This window comes from Colletotrichum abscissum (assembly GCF_030869225.1).
Source record: "Colletotrichum abscissum strain IMI 504890 chromosome Unknown Scaffold_17.1, whole genome shotgun sequence".
NCBI classification, from domain to species: Eukaryota; Fungi; Ascomycota; class Sordariomycetes; order Glomerellales; family Glomerellaceae; genus Colletotrichum; species Colletotrichum abscissum.
Window position 1 is genome coordinate 481,170 of NW_026850065.1, and position 27,305 is coordinate 508,474.

At 52.7% G+C, this 27,305-nt stretch overlaps 8 protein-coding genes across 8 annotated transcripts; 3 read left to right on the top strand and 5 right to left on the bottom strand.

Annotated features, from left to right (window-relative positions):
- Nucleotides 1–154: 154 nt before the first annotated feature.
- CABS01_07830 (GliA) lies at nt 155–2,182 on the top strand (the record flags this gene model as incomplete). Its single annotated transcript, XM_060541192.1, has 6 exons — nt 155–403; nt 501–931; nt 994–1,347; nt 1,404–1,519; nt 1,579–1,836; nt 1,914–2,182. The coding sequence occupies 6 exons, from the start codon at nt 155–157 to the stop codon at nt 2,180–2,182; spliced, it is 1,677 nt and encodes a 558-aa protein (XP_060402692.1).
- Nucleotides 2,183–2,550: 368 nt separating this feature from the next.
- CABS01_07831 (methyltransferase) lies at nt 2,551–3,406 on the bottom strand (the record flags this gene model as incomplete). Its single annotated transcript, XM_060541193.1, has 2 exons — nt 2,551–2,559; nt 2,684–3,406. 2 exons carry the CDS (start codon nt 3,404–3,406, stop codon nt 2,551–2,553), a joined length of 732 nt encoding a protein of 243 aa, XP_060402693.1.
- Nucleotides 3,407–4,130: 724 nt separating this feature from the next.
- CABS01_07832 (3-oxoacyl-(acyl-carrier-protein) reductase) lies at nt 4,131–6,408 on the top strand (the record flags this gene model as incomplete). Its single annotated transcript, XM_060541194.1, has 6 exons — nt 4,131–4,830; nt 5,122–5,155; nt 5,326–5,397; nt 5,483–5,931; nt 6,014–6,127; nt 6,200–6,408. 6 exons carry the CDS (start codon nt 4,131–4,133, stop codon nt 6,406–6,408), a joined length of 1,578 nt encoding a protein of 525 aa, XP_060402694.1.
- A 449-nt stretch (nt 6,409–6,857) lies between these two features.
- Nucleotides 6,858–14,210, bottom strand: CABS01_07833 (uncharacterized protein; the record flags this gene model as incomplete). The annotated part of the gene is made up of 5 exons (XM_060541195.1): nt 6,858–10,067; nt 10,125–12,956; nt 13,016–13,126; nt 13,202–14,034; nt 14,093–14,210. 5 exons carry the CDS (start codon nt 14,208–14,210, stop codon nt 6,858–6,860), a joined length of 7,104 nt encoding a protein of 2,367 aa, XP_060402695.1.
- Nucleotides 14,211–15,336: 1,126 nt separating this feature from the next.
- On the top strand, nt 15,337–16,342 carry CABS01_07834 (uncharacterized protein; the record flags this gene model as incomplete). Its single annotated transcript, XM_060541196.1, has 3 exons — nt 15,337–15,724; nt 15,806–16,024; nt 16,086–16,342. The coding sequence occupies 3 exons, from the start codon at nt 15,337–15,339 to the stop codon at nt 16,340–16,342; spliced, it is 864 nt and encodes a 287-aa protein (XP_060402696.1).
- A 225-nt stretch (nt 16,343–16,567) lies between these two features.
- On the bottom strand, nt 16,568–19,337 carry CABS01_07835 (subtilisin Carlsberg; the record flags this gene model as incomplete). Its single annotated transcript, XM_060541197.1, has 2 exons — nt 16,568–17,939; nt 18,007–19,337. 2 exons carry the CDS (start codon nt 19,335–19,337, stop codon nt 16,568–16,570), a joined length of 2,703 nt encoding a protein of 900 aa, XP_060402697.1.
- Nucleotides 19,338–20,985: 1,648 nt separating this feature from the next.
- On the bottom strand, nt 20,986–22,907 carry CABS01_07836 (averantin oxidoreductase; the record flags this gene model as incomplete). The annotated part of the gene is made up of 6 exons (XM_060541198.1): nt 20,986–21,593; nt 21,672–21,834; nt 21,924–22,120; nt 22,190–22,220; nt 22,297–22,782; nt 22,839–22,907. The coding sequence occupies 6 exons, from the start codon at nt 22,905–22,907 to the stop codon at nt 20,986–20,988; spliced, it is 1,554 nt and encodes a 517-aa protein (XP_060402698.1).
- Nucleotides 22,908–24,633: 1,726 nt separating this feature from the next.
- On the bottom strand, nt 24,634–26,051 carry CABS01_07837 (GPR1/FUN34/yaaH family protein; the record flags this gene model as incomplete). The annotated part of the gene is made up of 3 exons (XM_060541199.1): nt 24,634–24,721; nt 24,900–25,304; nt 25,651–26,051. 3 exons carry the CDS (start codon nt 26,049–26,051, stop codon nt 24,634–24,636), a joined length of 894 nt encoding a protein of 297 aa, XP_060402699.1.
- Between the last annotated feature and the right edge of the window lie 1,254 nt (nt 26,052–27,305).

Genomic DNA, 27,305 nt, shown 5'->3' on the forward strand with positions numbered 1-27,305 from the left:
TTGTTGGATCATACCGATCTCCAGTCTGTAGATCTTAATCCTTGCTCAAGCCTTGAAAACTGAGAACGCATTTTACGCTCGCCTGGTGCCAGAGTAAACAGTTGAATCAACATACCATTGTATACCTTTCACGAACAGAGTCCAAACCTGCAAGATGGACGCCGCAAAGAGGCAATCTACGAAGGTGGATTCTTGGTTCGTCCAAAATCTGGATGACAACACAGAGCCTTATTTGAGGCGTATTTCGACCGGAAATAACACACTCTCGGATCGTTTGCAGTTCAATATTGACGATGGACAGAGGCTTACGGACCCTATTAAGCTTGATGAAGATGAAGGCAAATACCCTGAGGGCATTACACTAGTGCTAATCATACTTGCACTGGCACTGGGTCTTTTTGAGGTAAAATCCCAACAAGCAACAGTCGCAACTGACAAAGATTCTTGAATCATGGCAAAGTGAAGACTTCTCCAGCTAACAGTTTTACTCAATGAGCTAGTTCGCTCTCGATGCCACCATCGTTGCCACTGCTATCCCCGTCATTACCACCGAATTCAAAGCCCTCGCAGATGCCGGCTGGTATGGCTCTGCATATTTGATGACGATTGCGAGTTTTCAAGTGCCATGGGGCAAGCTGTACAAGTTCTTCATTCCGAAGTGGATCTTCCTGGCAGCGCTCATCATCTTCGCCGTCGGGAGTGTACTTTGTGCCATTGCCCCCAATAGTGCCTTCCTAATTGCCGGGCGTGCGGTTCAGGGCATTGGGGCTGCTGGTTTAACTGGCGGCGTCTATGTAATCCTGGCGCTCGTCACGCCTCGGAGCAAGACGCCAATCTATCTGGGCGCATTCGGTGCCATCTTTACCGGTGCGAGTTCCCTTGGGCCTATCATCGGCGGTTTCCTCACAGAAAAGTTCTCATGGAGGTGGTGGTGAGTCCAATCAGCGTATAATATGCACAAAAGAGAGGAGAGCTGACAATTGCACGTCGTAGCTTTTGGATCAACATACCCTTTTCCGTTCTCGCCGGAATTATCGTTCTGTTTTTCTTCAAGATTCCAAATACTGTCAAAACCGTCAGGGCACCATGGAAGAGCATTGTGCGTCAGATGGACCTGATGGGTGTCGTTCTTATCACCGGTATCATCGCTCTATTTGTCACCGCAATGGAGTCCGGAGGGATCAAACACGAGTGGGACTCTGGCTTCGTCGTCGGTACGCTAATGGGATCGATCACTGTTGCCATGCTCTTCGGGTTTGAGCAGTACTTCATGAAAGAGGACGCTCTTTTGCAAGCAAGGTTCTTGACCAATATGAAGATCGGCTTCCTTTGCGTTTTCGCATTCATGTAAGTGGACCACCAGCTCTATATATACTTGGGACTTTCTTTTGACACCATCGTAGGCTTAGCTCGGTTGCCTACTCAATCCAGTATAATCTGCCTGTCTACTTCCAGGCAACCAAAGGGTTTACTCCCGCACAGAGTGGTGTCAACGTTCTTCCCCTGTTAATTGGTGGAGGTGAGTCATATTGCCTTTGATCCATTCTTCTCGTATGACGTCTAACATTTACATCGTAGCATTTCTCACACTATTATCCAGTGTGGCGTACTCCAAATATCGGAATGACCGGCTATATTGTGTTCTCTCTGGTGCTCTTACGGTGCTAGGCTCTACACTGATCCTCACCCTTGGCCCGGACTCTACACCAGCTCAGTACCTACTATACCAGCTTATAGTAGCCTTTGGCTATGGCTTAGGAACCCAAGTTCCAGTCCTAGCTGTCCAGGCTACAGTCGATGTGCAAGACGTGCCCCAGGCCACAAGTATTGTCCTCCGTAAGTCTTCTCTGGGGCCAACATTCAACTTGCTATAAGTATCAAAAAGTATTGTACTAATAGACGGATACTCACAGTTTTCCAACTTCTCAGTGGTGCACTTGCGGTATCAGCAACTCAGAACCTCTTCAACAACATCATGTTGCAGAATGCTGTGCGAAACGTCCCCAGTCTCACCGCTGCCCAGATCTTGGCCGCAGGATCTACGGATCTGAAAAAACTCTTCTCCGCGGACATTGCTCCTCAAATAATTGCAGCGTACACAGAAGGTCTTCGAGCATCATGGGCTATGGGCATTGGATTCGCTGGCGGTGCCTTGATTTCTGGGGTGTTTGTTGGAGCTTGACTTGGCTTACATGTTTGCACGCTAAACACTCATTTGGGAGGGGAGTTTTATTTCTAACACTCTTGCTCTAAAATCGAATTGCGGTTAGAGTCACTTGGCAGAGTGTTGACCAAAACCTTGATAGAGTGTCCAAGTCAATCAGACAGAGTACACTTGTTCCTAGGATATTGCCTGTGAACATATTGCTTCTTCGAAGTTCAGGCAGACATGCCATGTCATTATCTGAAGAGCGCAAATTATTTGATTGTACAAGTTCATGCGAGATGAAGAGATGCGACACCGTGGATTGATATTTTACACAACCCAACCTGAAAGCATGATATAACAAGAGATAGATGCACAAGAAGAAGTTGTTCTTCTTGTGCACCTTACTTCATCTGCTAGGACATGAGTTAACTTCAAAGTTGTGTCTGGTCTCGATTCCTTCTAGTGTGCTTTCTAATTATAGCGAGGATCGCTGGCTTCGAAAAGAAGCATACACCCGACTACCTCATATCGTACCTCATTGAACATCTTTTGGAGAGGCACCAAGATACCCACTGCATCGTCCTCATGATTATCAAAGACCCCCAAATAGTTGTTCAACCACAATACAAGGCGCGCCAGCGGATTACGGTTCACACCCTTACCCAAAATAGTAGCCCCGAACACGACCCCTCCAGGCCTCAACAAGCGACCCATGCGTCCCAAAGCCTCCGCCTTGCGTGCTGGTGGGCCAGGCAGGCAATGCAGCAAGAACATGAGAGATATAGCATCAAATCCGCCTTCCGGCAAACTATTTCCCTTCGCAAACAAACTTTTCAGCTCGTCACCTTGAGCCAGGAAGTCACCAACGACCTTCGTAGCGTTGGTGCCGACCTCCGGATGTGCCCTTTCAATGACGGGTAGAGTAACGTCCAGGCACGTCTCGTTGAGGTCGACAAGAACGTACTCGGTCCATTTAGGCAAAGGAGCTCTTGCGGGGAAGTATCCTGTGCCAACGCCAATGTCGAGGATTCGAGTGGGTGGGGGACCGCCCGGGTTGGACTTGTACGGCTCTGCGGCGCGAGCTATATTGCGGTTGAAGAAAGAGATGAGTTTCTCGGCTGAGCAATTCCAACCGTAAGGTGAAACGACACCAAAGACGAGAGTGTCGTAGGTTTTCAGGTTGCTTGGATTGTATGCATCTGCACCTTTTGCTGTGTCCAGCTTTTTTGTTTGAGTCTGAGTTGAGTTTTGTGACATTTTCTCTAATGCTTGAAAACTGGCAATTCGTGGACCGTCTATGAAATGAAGGTCTTGCGGCAGGGCGTAGAGCATATTGGTTTCCCGAAATTGATGAGAGTGGAATCTTTCAGATGACTGGTCCTGAGATACTAATCTCGAGTTCGAGCATTTGTATCAGTGCTGAGCCCATCTGTGACCACGCCGACTTATTCCACTTAGAGATGGTCTGTTCCTAGGTTTGACTCCTCGCTCCTTGAATTTTGGTCAGACTTCCACTGGAGACATTGTAGGGTGTACCTCAAGACTGTTTCAAGAAAGTTCGACGACTCCGAGGCGTACCCTAAGCAATCGGCGAACAACCGCAGAGAAGAGCACTCGGACAGCAGACGGGACGAGTCGGAATGAGCCTACGACCGCTGGAGAATGGAGCCAGGTCCGAACTGCCTCTGAGGCCCATGCTCCCACCATGACCTCCGAAAGCTCCGGGCATATCTTGCAAGGTCGAACCTAGGAGCGGAGGTCAAATGGATCCAGAACAACCAGAGTTCACCTTCAGTTTCTGAGCGCTCTTGTGTTTTCTGGAGATTGACGATTTAGTAGAGTCTGGAATTGTGAAGGCTGGTTTCTTCGTTCAAGTTTTAGCACCCAGAAATTTGCCTCAGTTTGTACTTCGTGAAGTGCATACTTCTCTTTGTGTCTGTCAAGAATCCTCTCAGAATAACCATCCTAAAGAAACAAAAAAATGGCGGCCATCGAATCCATCTTCCAAGAGTATGCAGAGCGCCTCAACCGCCGACTTCCCGGCGAGAACATGGCGAAGTTCTCGTCTCCTGGACACTCATCCTCTCAACTTTTGAATTTGCCAGCCGGCTTCGAGCACCTAGAAGTGTCAAGTGACGTGAACATCACCATCCTTCACCAAATTGGCGATGCTTTTACAGGCGACTTGGCTGCGATTCTCCTCGTGCGGATTTCGCCCAAAAGCGTCTTTCCTGCTTCAACCGCCACTGCGGTAATCGAATTCCGGCGACACGTTTTCTGTCAAGTTCAGGGCACCACTATCTCCAACATCATGATTATAGACGATGTCGATGCATTACGCAACAGCGAATCGCAGGCGGTCCGGCCCCCAAGCTGGAGCGCTAAAGCTTCCCCTCCAGGGTTCTGTCTCACTGAGGCGTACCGCGCATACTTCAACTGCGTCTCCACCAGGACCATGGAAGAGAACCTGTCGAAATTCACCCATGACCACATTACGTTCAATGAGCATTCTGTAACCCGTGAACAGTACAGAGGGGCCATGGAAGAGTGTCACGATGTCATGGCGGATTGCAAGAACACGCTCGAGAAGCTTATTGTTGACGAGGAGAAACAGCAACTTGCAGCCAGAGTGGTATTTGAGTGGACACCAGTTAAGGCTTGGAATGGAATAGAGCCAACGGGTAAAAGAGTCAAGTTTACAGAGCATGTATTTGTATGGTTCGACGAGGGGAAAATGCATACAAGTATCACATTGTTGGATATGGAAGCTTTCAGACAGCAGATGAGAAGCTAGTTTACGAATCTTGAACCGGCTATTCGATGTGAATGCTTAGTTGAGGTTCAAACCCTTGATTTTGACAATGATCTGAAGAGCTGTCACTTGGCATTCGCTGTGGAACTTGGATCAGTTGGTCTAAGCACCGGAGGGCGTTTCGGAACCAGCACTGGACCTTTGCTGCTAAACCGGACAGTCTCGGAGCATCTCAGCGTTCAACGCTGGCCATTGTAAGAGCTAGGGAACTAGTAAGGTAACAACTGTAGTTGCCCATCCACTGCGCGGAAGGTTGACTGATCGCTGTCGCACTTGACGAAGCCCATATTTGAACATAAGGTACCGCGATCATGACCATCACCAATTCGGTCTTCATCAACATTAACAATTACTAAATCATTAGCAACATGGAGCATGACCGTGCAAATGTCAAGGTCTCAGAGCAAGACCTCGTCGGCAAAGTGGCAATCGTGACGTAGGTTTCGTCATTTTCCCTTATCGTTGAATCGTCAGGTCATTTTCCTTCTGTGGCTTCTGCTAATGTACGGCTTGTGTCCCAGTGGTGCTTCGCGCGGCATTGGACGAGGAATCGCCGTTCACCTCGCAAGCCGTGGGGCGAATATCATCGGAACATGCTCTGTGCTATCGTCCTTGGGCAAAATCGATGATTTGAGAGCCGAGATAGATTCCCTGTACAGAAATTCCAACAAGAGTTCTGTACCACTGATTAAAGGCGTGGTTGCGCCTTTACTGGAGCCTCGAGAGTACTGCAGTGCCATCGTCAATGCCGTCAAAGAGTATGGGAGTTTGAACATACTTGTGCAAAACGCGGCGGTCGTGGAGGTCGCGCCAGTGGGCACGATCACCCAGGACCACATTGATCGCTTACTTACGGCCAATATTGAAGCACCTGTATTTCTCGTGCAAGCACTTCTCCCGTACTTTCGGCCGGAAAGCCGAATCATCAACATCTCTTCCGAAGGAGGCCGAGATCCTTCTCCAGTTGCTCGTACGTAGCGTTGCTTCTTTCTACTCCTACTTCCTAGCCTACTTGCATCTGATGTTTTGGTTCTGATACATCGGGACTACAGTGGTTTACAGTGGTTGCAAGAGCGCTATTGAATCGATGACTCGCGTGTGGGCTGACGCTTGTGGGACAAGGCCTGGGATGGAGAGGACTACAGTGAACTCAGTCGCTGTTGGCAGTAAGTTTTTCGCAGCCACCTTGAACCGAAAATTGCCAAAAGCCTTCTCGAAACCTGACCATCTTCCATCAGTTACGCAAACCGAATTGGCCTCACAAATGCCGGACACCCCTGAGATCCGCCAGTTCCTTGAGGCAAAGGAAACCGCATGCAGTGTGGAAAAGAGGTTGGGGAGAGTCGATGACATAGCTGAAATCGTAGGCTTTCTGTCATCTGAGAAGAGTCGATGGGTCAGTGGGAGCGTGATCTGCGCAAATGGCGGTACTGTCAAGGTACTCTAGGTCAATCAATTCCAGGCCAAGGTGTCTGTCCTTACCAGGGCTTCGTTGTCCAGCACCAAATAGCCACGACGAAAACATCTCCAGATGGGCTTTCACGAGTTGATTGTGTACCAAGGTCATCGAATCAAACTAGAATTGAACAGATCCATCGCTTTGTGTCGGTGTGGGCATCACCTTACTCTAATCAGTACCTATGCCTCGTGGAACTTTAACAACATAGCTGGACTGAACAGAGATGAGCAAAAACCTGACAGAGCTGACAGGCTGGAGTGACCCAGGTGCCAGCGGGAATTAATCATTGCTTGAACACAATTTTCCAGATGATCTATGAAAGTCTATGAAAACAACCTCCAGCCCGAGTGCAAACTAAACGCCAATCCGAAAGAATTTTCAAAACCCCTTGTCATCCTTTGAACGCCGGCCCCCAGTCCCGTGCCCATACGAAATTATCACTCAAACGCCACCAACTTGCTCTTGTCGGCTATCCTAGCTGCAAAGACCTCCATGGGAACCGCAGCCAAGACCTCCAAAAGAGCCACAGTTGCCTTCATCTCCCTAGTGATCCAGTTTCTGACCTCGAGCGCAACCAAAGAATCAACACCATAGCGGTACATAGGCCGGCCCGGATCAACTTCCGACACGGGCATCTGCAAAATGTCGGCCACCTTCTTTACCAGAGCCTCTGTGATAATATCCAACGCCTGCTGCTTGCTACTCGCCTCAGATAAGCGTGAAGAAAGAGAAACGGTGTCTGACTTTGCAGCACCCGAAGCACTTGTCGCTAAGCTCGTCACCGCGAGAGGTCCGAAACGCGGGATGCTGAAGTATCCCGGCTGATCGAGGCCGTGTGCTGCCATGATGTCTGCAGTGCCCAAGCCGGTTGTCACTTGAGCTGGCGGCCATGAAGCCGGATTTTCGCTCTTCTGCCGATTGATGAGGCCCTTGAAGAGGGCATGAAACGCTGGCTCTCGGATGCCCAGGGTCTCTTCCCACAGCAAGAAGTTGCCCGTCGCACCTTGCTCTGCCAGCACACCAACGTCACGCATGATACCCAGGTTGACCGACACGGCCTTGAGCCCCTGTGAACGGCGGTAGTGCGCCAAAGTGTCTTGGTATGTGTTGCCGGCGGAGTACTGTGCCTGACTAGGGTAGCCGTACATACCCGAAATGGACGAGCAGATGATGAAGAACTCTAGGGGGCGTTCATGGTTGAAGTACTCGTGAAGGTTCCATGTACCTTGCACCTTGGGCCTCAACCCAGTCTTCCACCAGTCGTAAGACATCTTCTCGAAGACGATGTCGCGAAGAGCCATAGCCATCTGGACCACACCCTTGACGGGCGGAAGCTCTCGTTCGCATTGACCCAGAGCAGCCTGGAAGGAAGCAGGGTCCGACACATCACCGCGGTAGGCCTTGACGTTGGCGCCCATGTTGGATAGCTCTTTGATCAGAGCCTTGGCATCTGGGGAGCCGTCTCCAGATCTTGAGAGGAAGGCAAGGTTACGAGCGCCACAGGCGATGAATTGCCGCGCCAGACTGCGGCCCAGACCACCCAGGCCACCAACAAGAAGGTAAGTGACATCAGCGTTGAGCTTGAGGGAGTTCTTAGCCTTGCGCAGGATTGGCGCCTCTGCGTTATCCGTGAATGCCATAACCATCTTGCCGCGGTGCTTTCCTTGCTGGATGGTGCGGAAGGCGTCTCCCACTTGACCCATGGAATGCACCGTCAGGGGGCTCGGAGCACGAAGCGTACCCATATGGACCAACTTGAAGGCTTCATCGAGGATCTGTCCTAGCGCAGCTGGGTCCTCCTCGTAAAGTGTGAACTGGTTGAAGAATGTGAACGTTGTGCTCTTCCCGAATGGTCTCATGTCAAGCCGAGTGTTGTCGAGAATGTCGCGGAGACCAATCTCGACAAAAGTGCCGAAGGTGGCCAGACACTCCCACGATGTCCGAAGAAGCTCTCCTGAGAGTGAGTTGAGAACGCAGTCAACACCGCGACCATTCGTGACGCGCATCACGCTCTTTGCGAAGCTGGCATCGCGAGAATTGAAAATGTGCTTCTCGGGAATGCCATAGGTGTTGACCACTAGCTTCCGCTTGTCTTCGGAGCCAACGGTGACATAGACGACCAAACCCAGGTGAAGAGCAATCTGGACAGCCGCTTGGCCTACACCACCAGCGGCAGCGTGGATCAGAACCGACTTGCCCTTGGTAAGCTTTGCGAGGTTGACAAGGGCATGGTACGCAGTGGTATGGACGACAGGCAATGCAGCGGCCTCCTCGAAGGACATGGCGTCGGGAATATGAGCAACAATGCGATGGTCAACCCGGATCTTTGTAGCGTGTGTGCCGACGCCCAAGAAGCTCACGCGGTCACCGGGTTTGAAGCGGCTTGCTTCACTTCCAGTCTTGACAACGACACCGCTGCCTTCCTGTCCCAAGACAGACATGGGAATGAGTCCCATAGTAGCCATGATGTCTCGGAAGTTGATGCCCGTGGCTTTTACCTTGATTTCCACCTCGTGGTCTGCAAGAGGGGCATTCAGCCGGTCGTCCTCAATAAACTGCAGTGTGTCCAACAGACCGGGTCTCTCAATCGAAAGCCTCAGGTCCTCGTCGGCGCCAACAGATGTGACCCGGGTCGAATCGTGCAAGTGATGCTTGATGGAGTCATTCTCCGTTAAGCTCCGATAGATACGGGTCACCTGCAAGACACCATCGCGTTCATGGAACTCATCATCTTTTGTGGTTTCCGAAGACAAGATGCGAGATGCCAGTGCCGGGCCATGTTGCAGGCCCGTCTCTTGACTCAGATGCAGAACCTGGAACCGAGTGCCTGCAATCTCGCTCTCAACACAGCGTGACAAACCATCAATCACGCCGAATGATGGGTTGTCTCCACAGGTGATCCAAAGAAGACGCTGGTATGCTAGAGATAGAGCCTTCACAACTTGGTACTCCTGCTCCGACAGGTCGTCGAGTAGCGGCTTTTCAAGTTCTAACAGAGAAATGAGAACTTCGCTTTCTGCAACATCAGACTTCGGCTCGTCGGTCAAGGTCCTCGTTGACACCGCGTAGTTTTGAGTGATAAGAGATTCCTGAAGAGACTTGGAGAATTGCCGAGACTCATTGGACATAGTCATCGGCTCCATGATTACTGCCTGCCGAGCAGGAGTGCCGTTGGTCACGGGCTTCGCATTCGCGTTCCTAGCACCCCAGTACAGCGCAAGGCGCTCATCTCCCTCAACTCCAAAGACAAAGTCATAGCCTCTAGCTTCCAGTCCTCCAGGAGTGGGCTGTTGTTTGGCAGCAATGAGAACCGTTGCCTCTGGCTTGGTGAGGTTGAGAACCCGTTCAAGGAACTGGTCGCGCTTTTCAACCTTTTCCACATCGCTGGAGATGATCAAGAGATCGGCCTTCGGAATATTCTCTGGCAAAGGGCTATCTACTGCGCCGAGTTCAAATGCCTCGCCGACGAAGGCTGGCTTGTCGGTCGACGGGCTCTTGGCGGCGTTGATGACCGCATAGCGAACTTGACTAGAGCGTACGATGTCCCCGGGTAGGCTAGCGATGACTGAGTTGCGCGCGGCATCGTGGTCCGGGACGAGCTGTAGGAGCGTAGCTGCCGGGTTCAAGTGAAGTGCCATCCGAATGATCTGTATTGTCAATGTTAGCACCCCGGACGAAGTCTCCGGCATGGATTACAAGCATACCTCAGCCATTCTATCCTTGGGTTTGATGGCGGAGACCACTCGGCTGATTTCCTGTGGCTCCATAACATCCAAGGCATAGTTCCAGCGAACTTCTGATGTGATGTCGGTCGGATCAACCTCATTTTCTTCGCGACCTCCGCCATCATCCATGTTCAGCTCAGCGACTCGGAAGTCCTTCACCACGAGGTAAGGCTTGGAAACATCCTTGTCGAACATGAACATATCCGCAGACAAGTCCGTAAAGCCATATCGCTCCGAAAGACAGAGCCCAGGCATGACGTAGCCCACGTCGCCAGGAATATCAGCAGAAATTTCGAGCTCGGTAAAGTGAACAGGCACGAAGGGTCTCGTGAAGTCGAAGCCTCCGTCCTTATCACCTATCCACGTGCTGCTTAGCCAACTTTGGAAGACTGCATCCAAGGTACCAGCGTGAATGAGAAAAGGTCGCTCAATTTGCCCCTTACTGTAGGTCTCCCCAATATCGGTCACTCTGATATTGAATGTGCTCTGACCGTCGCCGACATGGCATCCCTCAATGCCCTGGAAAGCTTCTCCATACTTCCAAGAGGCACTGTTCATGTGGTTGTAGAAGTTCTCTTTGGCGTACTCGAGATTCGACTCCTTGTGAACACGATGATATTCCGCTACTCTCGAGGATGCGATGATAGCATCCTCCTCTGCCATCTGCGGAGTTGTGTCTTCATGGTAATCGATGGTCATCAGCCCACGGCAGTTGTCCCTCAGCTGGTCACCTCCGACGCATGAAGACATGGTAAACTCCCACCATGCTGCAGGGGTTGATCCAAGCGTGGACTGGAGGTAGGGCCTCATGTGAACAATGACTTCTGTTGCAACTCCTTCCGGGAGAGCCATGGCAGCGAAGAGAGACACATCGCGTAGACGGAAAGCTCGAGCAGTCTTTCCCGGTGCAACAAGCTGTTGACTAGCTTCGAGAACGATACTGGTCATGCCAGCACCAGGGAGAAGCACGGTGCTGCCAACCATGTGCCCACGAAGCCAAGGCTCGTCTTCAAGTCGAAGGAAACTGCGCCATACCCTCTGCGTCTCATCCATCATGGGTACAGGCGCTCCAAGCAGACTTCGAGTGGGGAACTTCTGTGCCAAAAGTTCCTTTGCAATGCGCGAGTCGCAGCGGAAAACCTTCGAGTGATTCCAGGGATACGGCGGCAAGTTGGTGAGAAGCTGGCAGTGAGAATCTCCATTAACCTTCTGGAGTTCCAGAGATACACCTTCAGCGAAAAGCTCGGAAGCCAGCTGCAAACTCGTGTCGACGGCGCTTTGAAGTCTGGTGAGAACGGACTTGTAGCTGACATCGCTGATCCCGTGGTGGGACAATATCTGCTCGATAGGGCCACCAAGAGCGCTGTGAGGACCAAGTTCGATCAACAGGTCAAGAGTCTTTCCATCTGCTTCTGCTGCTGGAGAAACCATCTCCTTGATTGCTTGCTCAAAGAGAACGGGAGATACCAGGTTGCGCACCCAGTAGTAGCCCCCAAGCAACTCAGGGGCAGCTTCACTACCAGTGACACTCGAGACCATGGTCACACGCTTAGTTTCGTCTTCCTCCGAGCTGTTCGGCTCAACGTCTGCGATAGAAGCGGCATATTCTGCTGCAGCACCCTGCATGTGGCTAGAATGGTAGGCGACATCAACTTGAAGCATGCGAGCAAACATGCTCTCCTTCTCGAGGATGGCTCGCAGTCTCTCGAGAGCGGCTGAGTCACCCGAAATGGTGACGCTATTCGGAGAGTTCACACAGGCCACTGTCGCGACACCGCCGAGGTGCTCTCCGTGCTGCGCGAGCAGTGATCGTGCTTGATCATAGGAGCAGCCGACAGCCATCATGCCGCCCTTGAGGCCGACCAGACCGGAGGAAGCCTTGCCCCTGAAGTAAGCGATGGCAATGGCATCACGATGCGTGAGCGCCCCGGCGCAGTACGCCGCTGCAATCTCTCCACTTGAGTGGCCGGCAACTTTCTCGGGCGTTACGCCCCAAGAGCGCAGCTCGTCAACCAGGGCAATCTGCAAGACAGTACAGATGGGCTGGCTGATCATGGGCGCCTTGAGACGAGATTCTTGCTTTGACCTCGCCAATTCTTCGACAGGGTCCCAGTCGCAGCCCATGAACTTGAGAAGGGCCGCAGACCGCGCAACGGAATCCTTAAAGACCGGGTGGGACTTGAGCATCTCGACGCCCATACCGGCCCACTGCGCTCCCTGACCCGTGAAGACGAATCCAATCCTCGGCTTGCTGTCCGGGGTTCTCGTAGTCTTATCGCCAGCCGTGGTTGAAAGCTTGTGACGGAGCTCAGCGGCATTTTCAGCCGAACAGCTCCATCTCCAAGTCAAGCCCGATCTCGCGACAGAGAGGGTGTGTGCCAGCTTGGCGAGATACTCTGGGCTCGAAGCAGCGGGGCCAAGGGTGTCCATGTGCTCGACCAACTTATCGCCGATGCGTTTGAACCCAGCTTGGTCGTGACTGCTGAAGACAAATAGTCTCTTCTTGACGTTCGGAGTCTCGTGGGCGACACCGTTGGCGGGAAGCAGTGACTTCCACTGGTCCGAGTTGAAAGACTCCAACACTACGTGGCCGTTTGTGCCGCCCATGCCAAAGCCACTGACACTCATCCGCTTGGTCTTGCAGACAGGCCAAGGTGTCAGCTTTGTCGGTACGGCCATGTTCCATTCATCGAATGGGATTGCGGGGTTGGGCTTGTTGAAGTAGATGTTGGGGGGTATCATTCCGTTCTCCATGGCCAGGACGCCCTTAATGATTCCCGCTACACCAGCGGCAGCTTCTAAGTGACCGATCTAGGAGCTTGAAGTTAGTCTTCCATTGATACAGTGACCAGTAACTCCAAAATCCTTACATTTGGCTTAAGACTTCCCATCCAGAGCTTTCGTGACTTCGTCGCACCTGATCCGATGGTTCTCGAGATAGCTCCTGCTTCCAGAGGATCTCCAGCCTTTGTCCCCGTGCCCTACAAGACAATTGTAATGTTAATATGATGTGGATATCACTTAAGCTCAATCACTGGATCTTGCAGGTGACTTACGTGAGCCTCTACATATTGAGTCGCAGAGTAGTCGAGACCATTAGATTCGTAGACATATTTGATGAGCGCCGCCTGTGCCTCGCCAGAAGGCAGCGTCACACCTTGTGTCCACCCGTCCGAGTTGGCGCCCGTGGCCCGGATGACAGCACGGATAGAATCTCCATCAGCAAGCGCCTTGTCCAGCCGCTTGAGGATGAGGGCGCCAGCACCTTTACCGCGACCATAGCCACCAGCATCTGCATCAAACGACCGAGAGTGGCCCTCGGGGTTGAGGAATGTCAAGTTGGCCAGCTGAATGTTGCCGTCGGGGGTGAGCGTCAAACCGACACCACCCGCGATGGCCATTTCCGACTCTCCGGAGTGGAGACTCTGGCAGGCCAAATGCGTAGCCACCAGACTCGAGGAGCACGCCGTCTGGATGGTGGCGCTGGGGCCGTGGATGTCGAGAAAGTGCGAAATACGATTCGAGACCATCTCCTCGCAGTTGCCGAGGATGTAATACTTGGGCCAGTTTGCGAAGTCCCTCGTGACCATGTCTCTATAGTCGCTCGTCGAGGAGCCGATGTAACACGCAGTCTGCGAGCCGGCGACCCTTGGCAGGGGCATGCCGGCGTTCTCGAGCGCCTCGTAAGCGACTTCCATCATGATACGCTGCTTCGGATCGAGAGCCATAGCTTCGGCTGCTGTGATGTTGAAGAAGGATGCGTCCCATAGATAGGGATCCTCCTTCAGGAAGTGCCCTCCCTTCGTGGCCAAAGTATTGACGCGATCTTTGCTGTTGGGGTGGTGAAAGGCGTCCGAGTTCCATCTATCTGTATTAGGGGAGTAGGCGTCTTAACTTGAGTTAGCAGAGGTTTTCAATACTTAGTCCCAAAATGACCAAATCCCTACCTCTTCCATTTTTCAAGAGATCCCAGAACTTGGACGGCGATGTCGCATCACCTGGGAAGCGACATCCCATTCCCACGATCGCAATCGGGATGCGCTCATCTTTGCGGGCTGCAACCATGTTGAGTGATATGTCGTGGAGATTTTGCCTGTTGTTGAAAACTAGTCTATAGCGCTCGCGCCTTGTATTGGGTATTATCTATGAGAGTGGGCGTGTCTAACGTGTTCTAGGCAAAGTGAAAGGCGAGCCAGGTCTTCGATGATGATCATGGAGAGCGCCAGACCAACTCCATATAGATACATGTACTTTTGGTAGACATCTGACAATCTAGCAATAGCAACGTCTTTCCTGAGGTTAGCATGAGCGGTATTCTCTGAGTCGGCGCTTCCAGCCTTGCACGGAGGGGCAGACGGCTGCCCGTTGTTTCGGCAATTTTGCCGTGCGGAGTGGATGCAGGGCGGTAGGTCCGGCGATGGACCGTGTTTGGTGACGCCGGTGGACACCGGCGGCCTGGATCGAATATTCCATCGAATACCCATGTCTGGACTGGGGTCACCCACAAGGTTACTGAGTGTGCAGCGGCAAATACTGCTCTGTGGTAGTAGAAGAGCGTGTTCGGAGGGAGTAAGTTCAAAGTGCATGTCTCGGAGCTGGCGTTTCGTCTACTCAACTCCGAAAAAGCCGGGATCATCCTCTTCGACTACGCTAGGTCTACTATTCCGATTCGCCAAAGCATCCCAAGTCAAAGCCGCCTTCTGCCCAATGATACTACACGTTGGAGTCTCCGAACAGATGAACTTTGGAAATTACGATTGGTTTGTACTCCGACTTTGAATATTGTCTTCAAATTCGATGGTATACCATATCCATGCGTTCACAAGGGCCGGAGACGGTGTCTTTCTGCATCAGAACTGGCTTCCCCAAGGTGCCATCGGCCCTGTCTCACAAGGACAGGACCACTGTAGCGAGATCCCAGGGAAACTTCGCGGTCCATGCCTGTCAACCTAGCTTTATTTCTGGCACATGTTTTAACCTCAGCTCAGCGTTTGGAATCCATGAACTGCGATCTTGGACTCCGGCGAGGGTGTCACTATACAAGAGTCACCAAGCAAACAAACGTATGAGCAAAGCATTCCGTTCATTTACTTTCTGATATACCATGCTAATCGGCTCCTCAGCAATGACTTCCTTGTCTTATCACTAACTTCACTCGAATCTCTCACATCACGCTACTACATAAGTCACAATGGCAATTGGTAACACCCCAAAATCGGTCATCGTCACCGGCGGCGCCAGCGGCATCGGCCTTACCATAGTACGCCACTTTGCCTCGCAAGGCGGCAAGGTCGCCATCTTCGATGTCAACGCAGCTTCTGGCAAGTCAATTGCGTCTAACGTTGCTTCAGAGTATCCTCAATCTACGGTGACCTTCCACCAATGCGATGTTTCTTCGTGGAAGGAACAGGCTCAGGCATTCTCGGGTGTCTATGATGCATTTGGCAGGATTGATATTGTCTTTGCCAATGCTGGTATAGCGGAAGGGATGTCAAACGCCCTTGCAACTATCCACCCCGACGCTCCTCAAGAGCCGAACCTAAAGGTTGTAGCCGTGGATTTGAATGGTGTCATCTATTGTAAGTGAACCCCAGTTCGAATTTCGCTGCTAGTTTCTTCCAGTTTGTGCATGACTTCGAGGCTAACATCGCCTTTCGTAGCTGTTAAGCTTGCCATTCACTACATCAGCAAGAACGAAATATCCGAAGGCTCTCGTGGCTCCATCATCTGCACTGCGTCAGATGCCGCTCTTTATCCGTTCCCAGTCGGACCGATGTACGCAGCTGCGAAGGCTGGTGTGATCGGTCTCGTACGGTCGACAGCTCCTATACTTGAAGATCTCAAGATTCAGATCAACTCGATGGCACCAGCAGCTTTAGGTAAGAGTCTCAACAAATCTCAAGGGACAGTGTCATCATCAGATCACTAATGCGCCGTTAGTCACAAATATCATCCCCGATCCAGAAATGTACAAATACATGGTAGTCACGCCAATGTCTACCCTGATCAAGGGCGTATCGCAGATTATAAATGATACAAGTCTCAACGGCAAAGTCGTAGAGATTCACGACGAAAAACCGACCATACGCGATGAGCCCTATCAATTTGTATCTGATGGAACTCGACACAACCAAGAAAAAGCGTGGGAAATGTTCAAATTCTTTAAGGCTTCGACGGGAGGTCTTCATGCTCCATAGACATGCCACATTGGAAGTGTTTGCCGTTGAAACGCCAAGTTTCCAGTGCACAAAATAAACGTGCTCAGGGCTTCAGCCGCCCGCGTTCCCTCAAAAAGTTTACTCAGTCACATCGTGAGATTGACTACAGTCCCGAATAATAGCCATCTAGTGACAAGGAACTTCTGCTGTACGCAATTACGCTTGCATTATATCTTCTTCGAGATAAGACCCGCAGCTATGTATTTATGCAAGATACTTCAAGATGAACGGCACAGTCTCAACAACATCCCAATCCTCCTCCTTGCTCGCATCCCCAAAAATCCTCAACGCGCGTGCAATAAATGCGTAGCTACCCTCGGGCACAACAGTCCGATCGGCCAAGAAGCCGCCAAAGTTCCACGTGTACCCGAACCTGTGCGCATACGCAACAGGCGACTGTGGCAGCGCGCCGAGGGTCGGGTACCCGAGCACATCAGTGACCTTGAGCGTAGAGTTGCCGCTTCTGCCGAGGGCCACGAGCTCTACGTGCAGATCGGTTGTGCCGACGGTCGGGGTCACGACCATCTTGGGGTAGATGGCACTGCCCGTAGATCCGGGGCGCGGGATGGTGAAGGTGCGGTTCGCAGCGACGGGAATGAGGAAGTGGTTGTCCGTGGAGGAGAGGTAGACACCGTTCAGGCCGAGGCCGGGGACCAGGACGGGGGTTTCACGCATACTTCCGCCGACGCCGAGGTACGGCACGGACAAGGTCTCGCCGTTGCTTCCTTCGAGGGTTATGTATCCGCTGTACACGGGCAAGAGCGTGGCGTTCAGGCCGGAGGGAGGCACGGCGGTGAACTTGACGTCAGCGCTGCCGCCGGCGGGGACGATCAGGGATTCAGTCTCGAAGTTGATTGTCGCCCACTCGTCGACGGTCGGGGGCGGGGCACGGGCAACGTTAAGCTGGGCTTCGCCCGGGGTGAAGGTGTATACGGTTACGGACTTGGCGTGGCCGAGCTTGTAGGTGACCTCTTCGGCGGCGGTGTTCTTCACGCTGAAGGTGTGCTCGCCGACGAAGTGGTCTGTATCGTTGAAGGAGATACCCGTCGAGCCGAGGATCGTAGTGGCGTGCGCAGCGTCCCAAGCCTGTACGAGGCCGGCGCCCTGCTGCGGTACAGGAGCGAGAATGTCATCGTGAGCAACAGTGCCATCGTTCCAGGCCTTCGGCTGAGCAGTGGCAGCAATGACGGAGCGTAGGGTCTCCTGGTCAAGGGTACCGCGGACCTGTCCAACGAGAGCGTAGACGGCGGCGACGAAGGGAGTAGACATGGAGGTGCCGGGGTTGACCATGTACTCGCCCTGGTCCCAGGTCCACGTGGAAAGAATGCCGCCGCCGGGGGCGGTGAACTGGGGCTTCACGTCGAGTTCCCAAGTTGGGCCGTAGCTAGAGAAGGGGCTGGTGTACCCGGCGGTCGGGCCATTTGTGATGGGCTCGGCGAAGAGGCCGGAGGTCTTGGGCGGTCCGATGGTGATGGTGACGTTTTCGGCGTGGGCTTTCCACTCCTGGGCCTGGCGGGGCATGACCATTCCGATGCCAAGGATGCCCTCGGTGTAGACGTACGGGGGATATAACCTACTGACCTCCCATTAGCCACCACCCTCCTTATCAAAGGTATCTGAAGTGTGCGGAAAGATAGACTTACGACTCGCTAGCAGGATAGAAAAGGATATACTTCGCGCCTCTGGCGAGGAGGTTCGCGGCCTGAACGTCGGATTGACACCCTGCGTCCATGGAGATCAAGGGAATAGAATCAGTCAAGTCGATATCTGCAGGGATTGGGTTGCAGGCCGTGACATTTGCACTCGCAATCCACAGACGCAGAGTCACGTTCGCAGTGGTGACGGGGGTGCTGTCAGCCCACCCAAAGGCAAACTCGCCCGTCTCGTTAACGAACGTGCCGCGCTTCATGAGGTTAGGCAGAATGGTATTGTCAACGGACCCAATGCCAGCAACAGCCTTTCCGGATGCCGGCGAGGCCACAGCCCAGACTCCCAAGTTACCAGAGTTACCAGCCGCAACGACAACGGGAATACCAGCCTCAGCAATGCGCGAGACAGCGACACCAGCAGCATCGCTCGCCCAACCCGAATCGTCGCCCGCAGAGCACGAGATGACATCACTCCCGTCCTCGTAGGCGCGGTAGAAAGCAGACACCAGAATCTCGCTCGTCGTGTACCCAGCGCAACCGCTGACCTTGTACGCGCCGAGCGTGACATCTGGCGCAGCGCCTGTGAACCCGAGTTCGTTCTCCTGCGCCATGATGATACCCGCGACGTGCGTGCCGTGGCCCTGGCAGGTATCAAGGGGGTCCGCGTCAGGAGTAGGCGCGTCGGAGCTCTCGTAGTAGTTGTCCCCCGTAAAGTCCCAGCCGTACGCGACGTGGCAGCCCTCGCCAAAGCAGCCGCCTAGGGCAGGGTGTCTGTAGTCCACGCCAGTGTCGACGATGGCGACCTTGATGCCCTTGCCCGTGAACCCGGCCTCGCGGAGCTTGTCGACCTGCGTCATGACGTGGGTGCTGTAGGTGTCCTTGGCGGCCTCGTCACGTCTGTCCTTGAGGGAGCGCAGGAGTGCAGCGCTGGAAGCGGTCCCATTGCGGCCGATGGATGTGCCCACGGGTTTGGGCATCTTGATCTTGCGGACCGGCCAGACGCTCTTGACGCTGAGCTTATCTGCGATCTTGGCGGTGGTGATGTCGGGCTCGCCGGCGTCGTCGACGCTGAAGGAGGCACCATTGAAGAGGCCGAACTTGAGGTCCAGGCGGGGCTTCACGGCAAGACCGTCGGAACGCAGCTCGTCGTAGAGAGCGGAGGGGTCCTGTTCGCCGTTGAGCTCGACGATGTATGCGCCCTGGACGAAGGCATCTTCGTTGACCGCGGGTGCTGCGGGCGCGGCAGTATCGTCGGCGGCAACGACAGCATGCGATGTAGAGGCGAGAAGCCCTAGCAAAAGGGAGGCGTTGGAGGAGAACCTCATGGTGATGGCGGTGGACGCTGGAAATGAAACGAATGACCGGCGGTAACGACGGAAGCTCCTTCAATAGAGACGAGTGGGTACATCGTAAGCGTATATATAATGATCCTCTGCAAGTGTCTCTGCTTTTCCTGTCGTTGATGTCGTCGAGTTGGGTCTGAGATAGGGATTGTGCAAGCCTGCAAGTGACGGGCTACGGATCGCGAGTGAACACGAGAAATTGGGACCTTCCCAAATGGGTAGCGAAATTTCCGGCCCATTGTGGTTCGTGGAGATCTTTGCCTATGCTTGCCGTAACAATTGAGTTGCTTGATAGTTGCCAAGCCGGCAAAGATATCCTCGCTTTCGCATCTTGTCTGCTTTTCCAGTTGTCATACTCGGCCGAGAAGTATGGATCAAGATGGAATTCAGAGACGCTAGACCAGTCTTGAGCTTCAGAGATGAAGAGGGTAGACACCTCGACAAAAGCAATCGCAACTTTGTACCATCACTGCAATACCACCCTCGGCCGACAGCCGAACTCAAGGTTGTGGGCCGCAGGTCGTATTCGAAGATCACAGTGGGCCGAGCGCACGCCGCTACAGTCTTGGAGCACGTCACTACAACAAAGTGAGCAGACGAGCTTAAATTAATCTTCATCCTGGACGCTGTCGATGTGCTCTGATATCCGTATCTCTCAATGTCCAACATCCCCGCCGTAGCCGACAAAGCCGGAGTCCGTTGTTCGTTTTAGCTGCCGGGTGTGGCACTTTTAACCTCGTCCGCATTCATAAGCTTAATCTACCTTAACTTTTGGTGGACTTTATTTAGCCTTAGGTGACCCAGAGTCGGCAAGGGTGCAGCGGCCTGCATATGTCGAAGATAGCGTGATAGAGGACTGCATCAACTGTCAGCCACCTACAGCACAAATATCGTATTTTAATCTGCAATGGTATTGAACATTCTCGGTACGTCTAAAAGAGGCAAGTTGTAGAGTCTGAACAGCTCATGTGGACGATCCAATTGGTGGGGTTGTGAAGAATACTCCGTACAGCGGCAGTCAACAGTGTCTTTTGCATTTGGGGAAGCCGTGGGATCCGTGGAACCCCAACTCCAAATAACGCATTCAGAGGCCAATTGATGGCAACAGAGTCCAAATCCCCAACTGGCGCAAAAGAGCGACGGCTTTCAACATTGAAAGCTCACCAAAACAAAATAAGATAGCACAACCTGGTTTCGATCCAGGGACCTCTGGGTTATGAGCCCAGCGCTCTACCCCTGAGCTATTGTGCTTGATAATTGTGGGGATCAATGGTGAATCCACATCGAATTGCGCGAATTCCCCTGACCAAGTTGCATCATCGTGAGGTTTCGACGCGTCTTCTATCAACTACGTCGCGGTCGTTACCACCGATGAGAGCTTCAAGGACCAATCTAAGCCATCATTTATTCGGGGTTTGTATTCGGCTGATTGTGACATTGTGTCTATCTTTGCCAAACCTGACAGGATCCAACAACCGCAACATTGCAGAGAGTTTTTTACAAACGCTCTAAAGAACGCGTAAAGGTGAATGCCAATCGATGGGAGCTCGTGAACTTGGAAACTCAAGAAATCCTCCTCGTTTGAAATTGGCCTTCCTTTGCCAACCCAATCTCCAGAACTCATTCATCCTCAATCTCTTTGCACAGGATGCAACTTCACCCACAACGGTGCCTTCTCCCAGACCATGAACACCTTCTGCGTCCCAATCCAATCCCCCTCTGTAGCATTCTCAATATCAAACTGCCACAACAACCTCGCCATGATGATTTTAATCTCGGCATAAGCCAAATTCCTACCAATACAGTTGCGCGGCCCAACCTGGAACGGCTGCGACGCATCACGCTGGTCTCCAGCAAACAGCCGCACGTCCACATCCTCATCGGCTGCTCCGTCCTTGTTGCCATCATCCTTTGTAGTCATCCATCGTTCAGGGATAAACTCCTCCGGCAGCGTCCAGTTGAGGGGGCTGTGCGAGGCAGCGTAGATGGGAATGCTGACTGCCGTGCCCTCGGGCAAGAAAACGCCGTCGACGGTCGCGCCGCCGGCGGGCACGATGCGGTGGTGCGGTTGCGGGGAGGGCGGGTAGACGCGGAGAGCCTCTTCGATGCAGGCGAGGAGGTACTTGCAGCTATTGACGCCCGTGAAGGTGATTTCGTCTGGGTGGGAAAACGTTGAGCGAACTTCACTTGTGAGTTTGGCGAGAACGCGGGGGTTCTGGGTGAGGAGGTATGTGAGTCCTAGGTGATGTTGTCAGTCATAGGTTACCTGTTCTTCCATGAAGCGTGACTGTGGTGGTTGGAAACATGTCGGCTTACCTGCGAGCAAAGTCGCCGTGGTCTCGCTCCCGGCAGTGATGAGGATCTGTGAGTTCCCTTCGAGTTGTTTATACGACATTTTCCCCGCGTTGTACGCCGAAATCAACCTCTCCATGAAATCAGGGACGGTTGCTTCCGTCTTGAGCCGGTGCTGAACCTTCTCCTGAATAGTTTCAATCCAGACATTAGCATAGTTCACGAGGCAGGACCACTCAAGCCACACCGAGGAGCTTCAACCGGTGGTACACTTACACTCTGAAGTTCATTCAGCGTCTTCACATCCTTAGAAATAGTCTTCGGCATCGTCAACAGCGTCGCGGGAAGCTGGAGCAACTTGGGGAGACGGGAGATGGCCTGGTGGAAGGACATGAACTTCGCCAGAGCGAAAAAGATCTGGACCCAAGTGTGAAGGGTCGACGTTGTCAAGCAGTCAAACGACTCGCCAAAGGCTACAAAGAAATAGTGTCAGATATGAAGCTAGAGTTAATGACACACGGAAGATGGGATGGCAAACGTACTGAGGAATCCGATGAAGTCGAAGGTGAGAAACTGCAAGATATCATCAGTATCACAATCCCTCTCCTGACGCGCTCGCTGTTAAACCGCCGATATCAAGGAAACTTACATTATACCACTCCACAACATCAACAGGCCGTCCTCCCTCCCCCACCTCCCCAAGCTTCGCAAACAAGACATCAACAAACCCCTTCAACACCTCCTCCTGCTCCCTCATAGCCTTCTCCGAGAAGCCATGCGCGAACAACCTACGAATGTACGAATGATACTCCCGGTCCGCATTTATAATCACTGCATCGCCCTTGAGCGCAGAATGATACTTACTGTCCTTACTGAACTCGAGCTGACCGGGCGCCTTGTGCCCGTAAATCTCCTTCCACTGCGGCGCCTTGATGTACGACAGGGAATCGGGAGATGTGCGCACGACGGGGCCGTAGGTGTTGTGTAGCTCGAGAAGGTCGTAGGGAGTGCGACCGTTTAGGTAGGAGAGTGCTGTCCACCATGGTGTTGCCGCTGCGAGACGTGGGCCTGGGAAGGAGGAGAGGGGGTGGAAGTAGATGTTGTAGATGGCGAGTGCAGTGTAATAGAAGATGGTCTTGTGAGTGATTAGCTATGTTTCCGTATAGTATGTGAAGCTAATTCGACACTTACGATAATGATAGCACACGGGATGAGCAACAGCCCATGATACATGGCTACAGATTCGAAAGCGATAAACATTTTTGCATGTTGTTTCCAATTGCACATGAAAAGGACTTCAGAAATCCAACGCAAGTCAATAGAGACTGTGAGAATGAGGGAGAAGAGCAAAAAGGAAAACGCAGCTTCTGAAGCGCATGCTCCAGATATACTACTGTCTTTCCAAGCATAAGTCGTCCACCAGATCACGGACGCAGAAGAAGCCGTCCAGAGTGACACGATAGACGGCAGAGCTACCACAGCATCAAGTTATGCAGAGTTGTGCAGATCATGGGGACGCACAAGTCATGCACTTCGATACTTGAACCAATGATGGCGCTATAATCCATCAATTTTGGCGAGATATGCACAGCGCTCGTTTATGTACCAGGAACTTGCATCGTTTCACCCTCCCGCAATGTGGGGTCGGGCTTCTTGAAGAACCCGAAGGCTCTGGCGGTGATTCCCCGGATATCACGACTTGGGGTCTCTCAAGCCATTCAAGTGAGCTATCAAACGCCATGTAACACTCGAATACGCGGAAACGATAACCCAGTTTCTGATAACTCAATTAAAGTGTGGTCAAATCCTTCAAGGTTCAATGTCTACCTTATGGATTATAGTCTTCGACTCTTCTCCCTAAAGCCGATTCAGCGGTCAATCCAGATAAGACGAACTCGCGCCTCGTCGGGTTGCGGCTATTTATATTGAGCTGAACACTACTACATCACTGATCCTCTTCCGTGAAGTCCAAACAGTGAAGGTTAAGTATACTTGCGCACGATTGAAGTCAATGACATTTGCTTTTACATACAAACCCGCCGTCGATATTTTGTTCCTCCACAATCTCATCCCCCATCAAATTCTACTTCTCAACCACTGATTCTCGACGACGAGCGAATTACTACCAATCTTTGCCATTTCACAACTCTCTACACTCAAACCTCTCCATCCTCATTAACTAAGACCACGCAACAGATCCTTGGATTCAAACTCCTAACCAATATCTAGAGTATAAAACTAACCAAGCTTAACTTCACCATCACCTCCACATCTCCCCCAAAAAATGAGGTACGCCAAGCCCTCAAGCGCCGCCCCCAAATCCATCCCTCCCCCTCTTCCCGTCCGTTCCTCCCGCCGCTCCGCGAAGCACCAAGAAAAGCGCGGCGAGGTGGCGCATCTCCCGCAATTAATCATACCTTCGGATACGGATGCTTACTCGCTTCATCGCCAAGACACCAGTGACGCTCTCTCCCGAATCGCCGCAACGCCCAGGGGCCCTGTGGCTTGCCGACGTCACTGCATCTTGGTATTGACGTCGAGCGAGCGACGAATCTGTGCCGAACACTCGATACGGTCGCCGACTTTGACAGTGTTGCGGAAGAGTATTGAAATATGAATTAGGCATGAGATGGACGGGCAAATGAAGTTATTGCGCCTGTTGCTGAAAACTCCCGATTGAGGACTACCGCAGATACCACATGCATTGCAATTGAGACGAATCCCCAAGTTCACTTGATAGACGCCATTGACCATTTCACCCATAATATTAACAGTATATATAACCGCAAGAATCCTTGCATCTGCTCGGCCCTTCGCCGCACCGCTGTACTCTCTCGCGTCGTTCACATAGCTTGGCTATAGCACCCCTCGTAAATGGGTATCCTAAATCATCGCAGTCGCACCGACCGCACACATCCCATCATATTCCGCGCATTAAACGAATAACAAAAACACACCAAGCTCTCGTGGCAAATGCTGCTCACACTTAGGCGACGTTGCTCTTGGCCCGGCGAATCTCCTTGCCCTTGTCGGACCACGGGAGGTGGAAAACAGGGACCTGGAAGAAGGAGTTGCTGTAGAGAAATTTCAGTATTAGCAAACTGAATCCACATCGCGCGCATTGTTCTACGCTATAGCGCGGCGGGGAGGAGAGGGGGGAAACAGCGACGATGACGGCACGGTCTAGCGTAGACCTGAACCGATCGCCGGTCGAGCGGAAAGGTGGGTGGATAGTATGCACAAAAAACTCACCTATCGTCCTGAAGACCTGCCAGAGCGCAATACCACGCCAAAAACGCGGCAAGCATACCAAAAGTACCACCGCAAATCTGCAGGTTGCGCGATGCGGTCAACGCACCATTGTTGGCGGCGTAGTTCTCGCAGGCGAGGAAGAGGAAAGCTAAATCGAGGGTGAAGAAGAGGGAGAAGAAGACCACGGTCGAGCGCAGCGTGCAGAGGAGTAGCAGCGTCGTGAAGATGAACCAGCCCGTCAGGAAGAAGCCGACAGCTGAGTAGTGATCAGAGTAGTTGGCAGCATAGGGGCCGTCCGCGGCGATGATGCCCCAGTTGGGGGTCAAGAGGATGCCGTATGCGATCCAGAAGCCGCCGTACGATGAGAGAGCAGTGGCACCAAAGGTGTTGCCGACAGCCATCTCCCTGTGAACGACCAACCGTCAGTAAGCATTGGCGCGGATGAAGGATGCAAAGTGATGACTGGTTTGTGATGCTCGTATTACACAAGCTTCTCCACAGGTTCCCCTGGTCCCGGGCGTAGGCAAGCATCCTGTGGACCAAACTTCCCCGAGTCCCCCATGCTTGTGTGTCTAGCTCAAGGTCCACTCCGGCGCAAAGGAGCGCATCCATGCTCCACATGAACGCACCGGAGCTTCCGCTTGCGGGAGACATCGTGGAGACGGTTGAGATGAGATGTTGGGGAAGTTTTGAGGACCCTGGCACGGAAAAGGGAAAAAAAGAAAACATGGGAAGAAAAATCTGGACATACCACATGCCAGCGAGGAGCTGGACCAGACCTCCGTATCCAAAGGCGAGGGGGACGGCAATGTTGGGCGCAGTCACGCCGCGAGCGTGGAGGTTGACGCAAGAAAGGACGAACGTCGTGAGGGCGAAGGCCGAGAGACCGAGTGGTGCCGGGTTGGCGAACTTTCTGTGTTCGTACGGCTTCCATACACCGGGTTGGAGCGAACCACCGAATGCCTGCGCTTCTCCTTCAGTCATGTTCCGGTAGTCGGCAACGCGGGAGAAAGGCCCGGCTTGTCGTGAGTATGTGTTTTGGCCTACTTGAGCACCATTGGCACCATTGTAGTGGTCGGCACCAGAGGTATGCACATCCTTCTCCACGTCCTGTGGAGGGACGGCGTTGTGGTGAGCCTCGTGTGTGGCCATTGTGTGTAGTCTTCCGGGTGTAAGAGATAATAAGGCAAGTATGTAACCAGATAGAAAAATGAGTATAGGGGGGTATCTTGTAGCAAGAGTAGGCAAACTCCACGGAAGACGGCACACAACTTTGATGAAGGAAGGTTTCTTTCGACTCCGGGGAATGGGTGGGGAGCAGTCTTTAAGTAATGGGGGAAGAACGGGGTTCGAGGCAAGAAACGATCAAGCCAGGACGAACGGAAGCCGGGGTCGAGGGTCAGCGCAAAATGCAGAATGCTGATGGGCCGGTAGCTTCGTGAACGTGTGTGAACGTCTGGGGTATGTACAGATACGTGGGCCCCGACTGACGCGGAGAACTGGAGATGGATGAGGAGGAGGAGGAGAAGCAGCGTGGAGGACAAGTGAGGAGAGGAGGCGTCGTCTGCAGGAGGAAGAGGGAGGGAGTGGGTCGAGTAAGATCGCGTAGTTGGTAGACTAAGAGGGTGTGAGGGCGAAAGGCGAGCCGTCTGCTTCCAAGGGCCGATCTTTAAAGCCCAGAGAAGAATGAACCGGGGGATGAAATGGGAATGGGGTGCAACGGAGGCTCCATAATAGATTCATTATTTTTAATATTTTAGGTTGCGATGTCGGGTGGTGGTGGAGTGACCACTGACACGGCGTCGGAGCCCGCCATTGGAAGGGGAGATCTGCTGGAAATGACACGGAAGAAAATCCGCAATGGCGCGAATAAAACCCTCCTCTCGTCTTCCCCAGAGGCCAGACGGGCCGAAAAGGAAGGGTCTGCTGGTAAAGGGGTTTTCCATCGCCATATGCTTCGAAGCCAGCATGCCAGCTCAACGACGACATGCCCAGATCGTATGGAGACGGCCAGCCCTCGGACTGGCGCATTAGTGAGCTTGCAGCCCCTGTGAGAATAGCAGCTCCTCGATCCATCCCCATCAACAGTTCGGCAACTCTTTGCTTACATCCCGGCCATCCGGTCAGTGATGCAAGTAGCGGGGGAACAAATCTCGGGTTGTTGAAGGTAACTTGGTCTTGCCCAGCCCTGGTAAACTTGGTATCCAATGATGGGGAGGAAGGCCGATTTGAGAGAAGAGTCTCGCCATCTCAAGCTCTGAGACATCTTGGAACGGTCATCCTTTCGCCCACCCCCGCTGGTTTGAGCTACTGTCGAATTCCAGTGTTCGGGATACCTAGGTGCGGAAGATTATGACAATTGAGAATACCCAGCAAGAAAACATGCGACGACCAAAGGAGCAATGG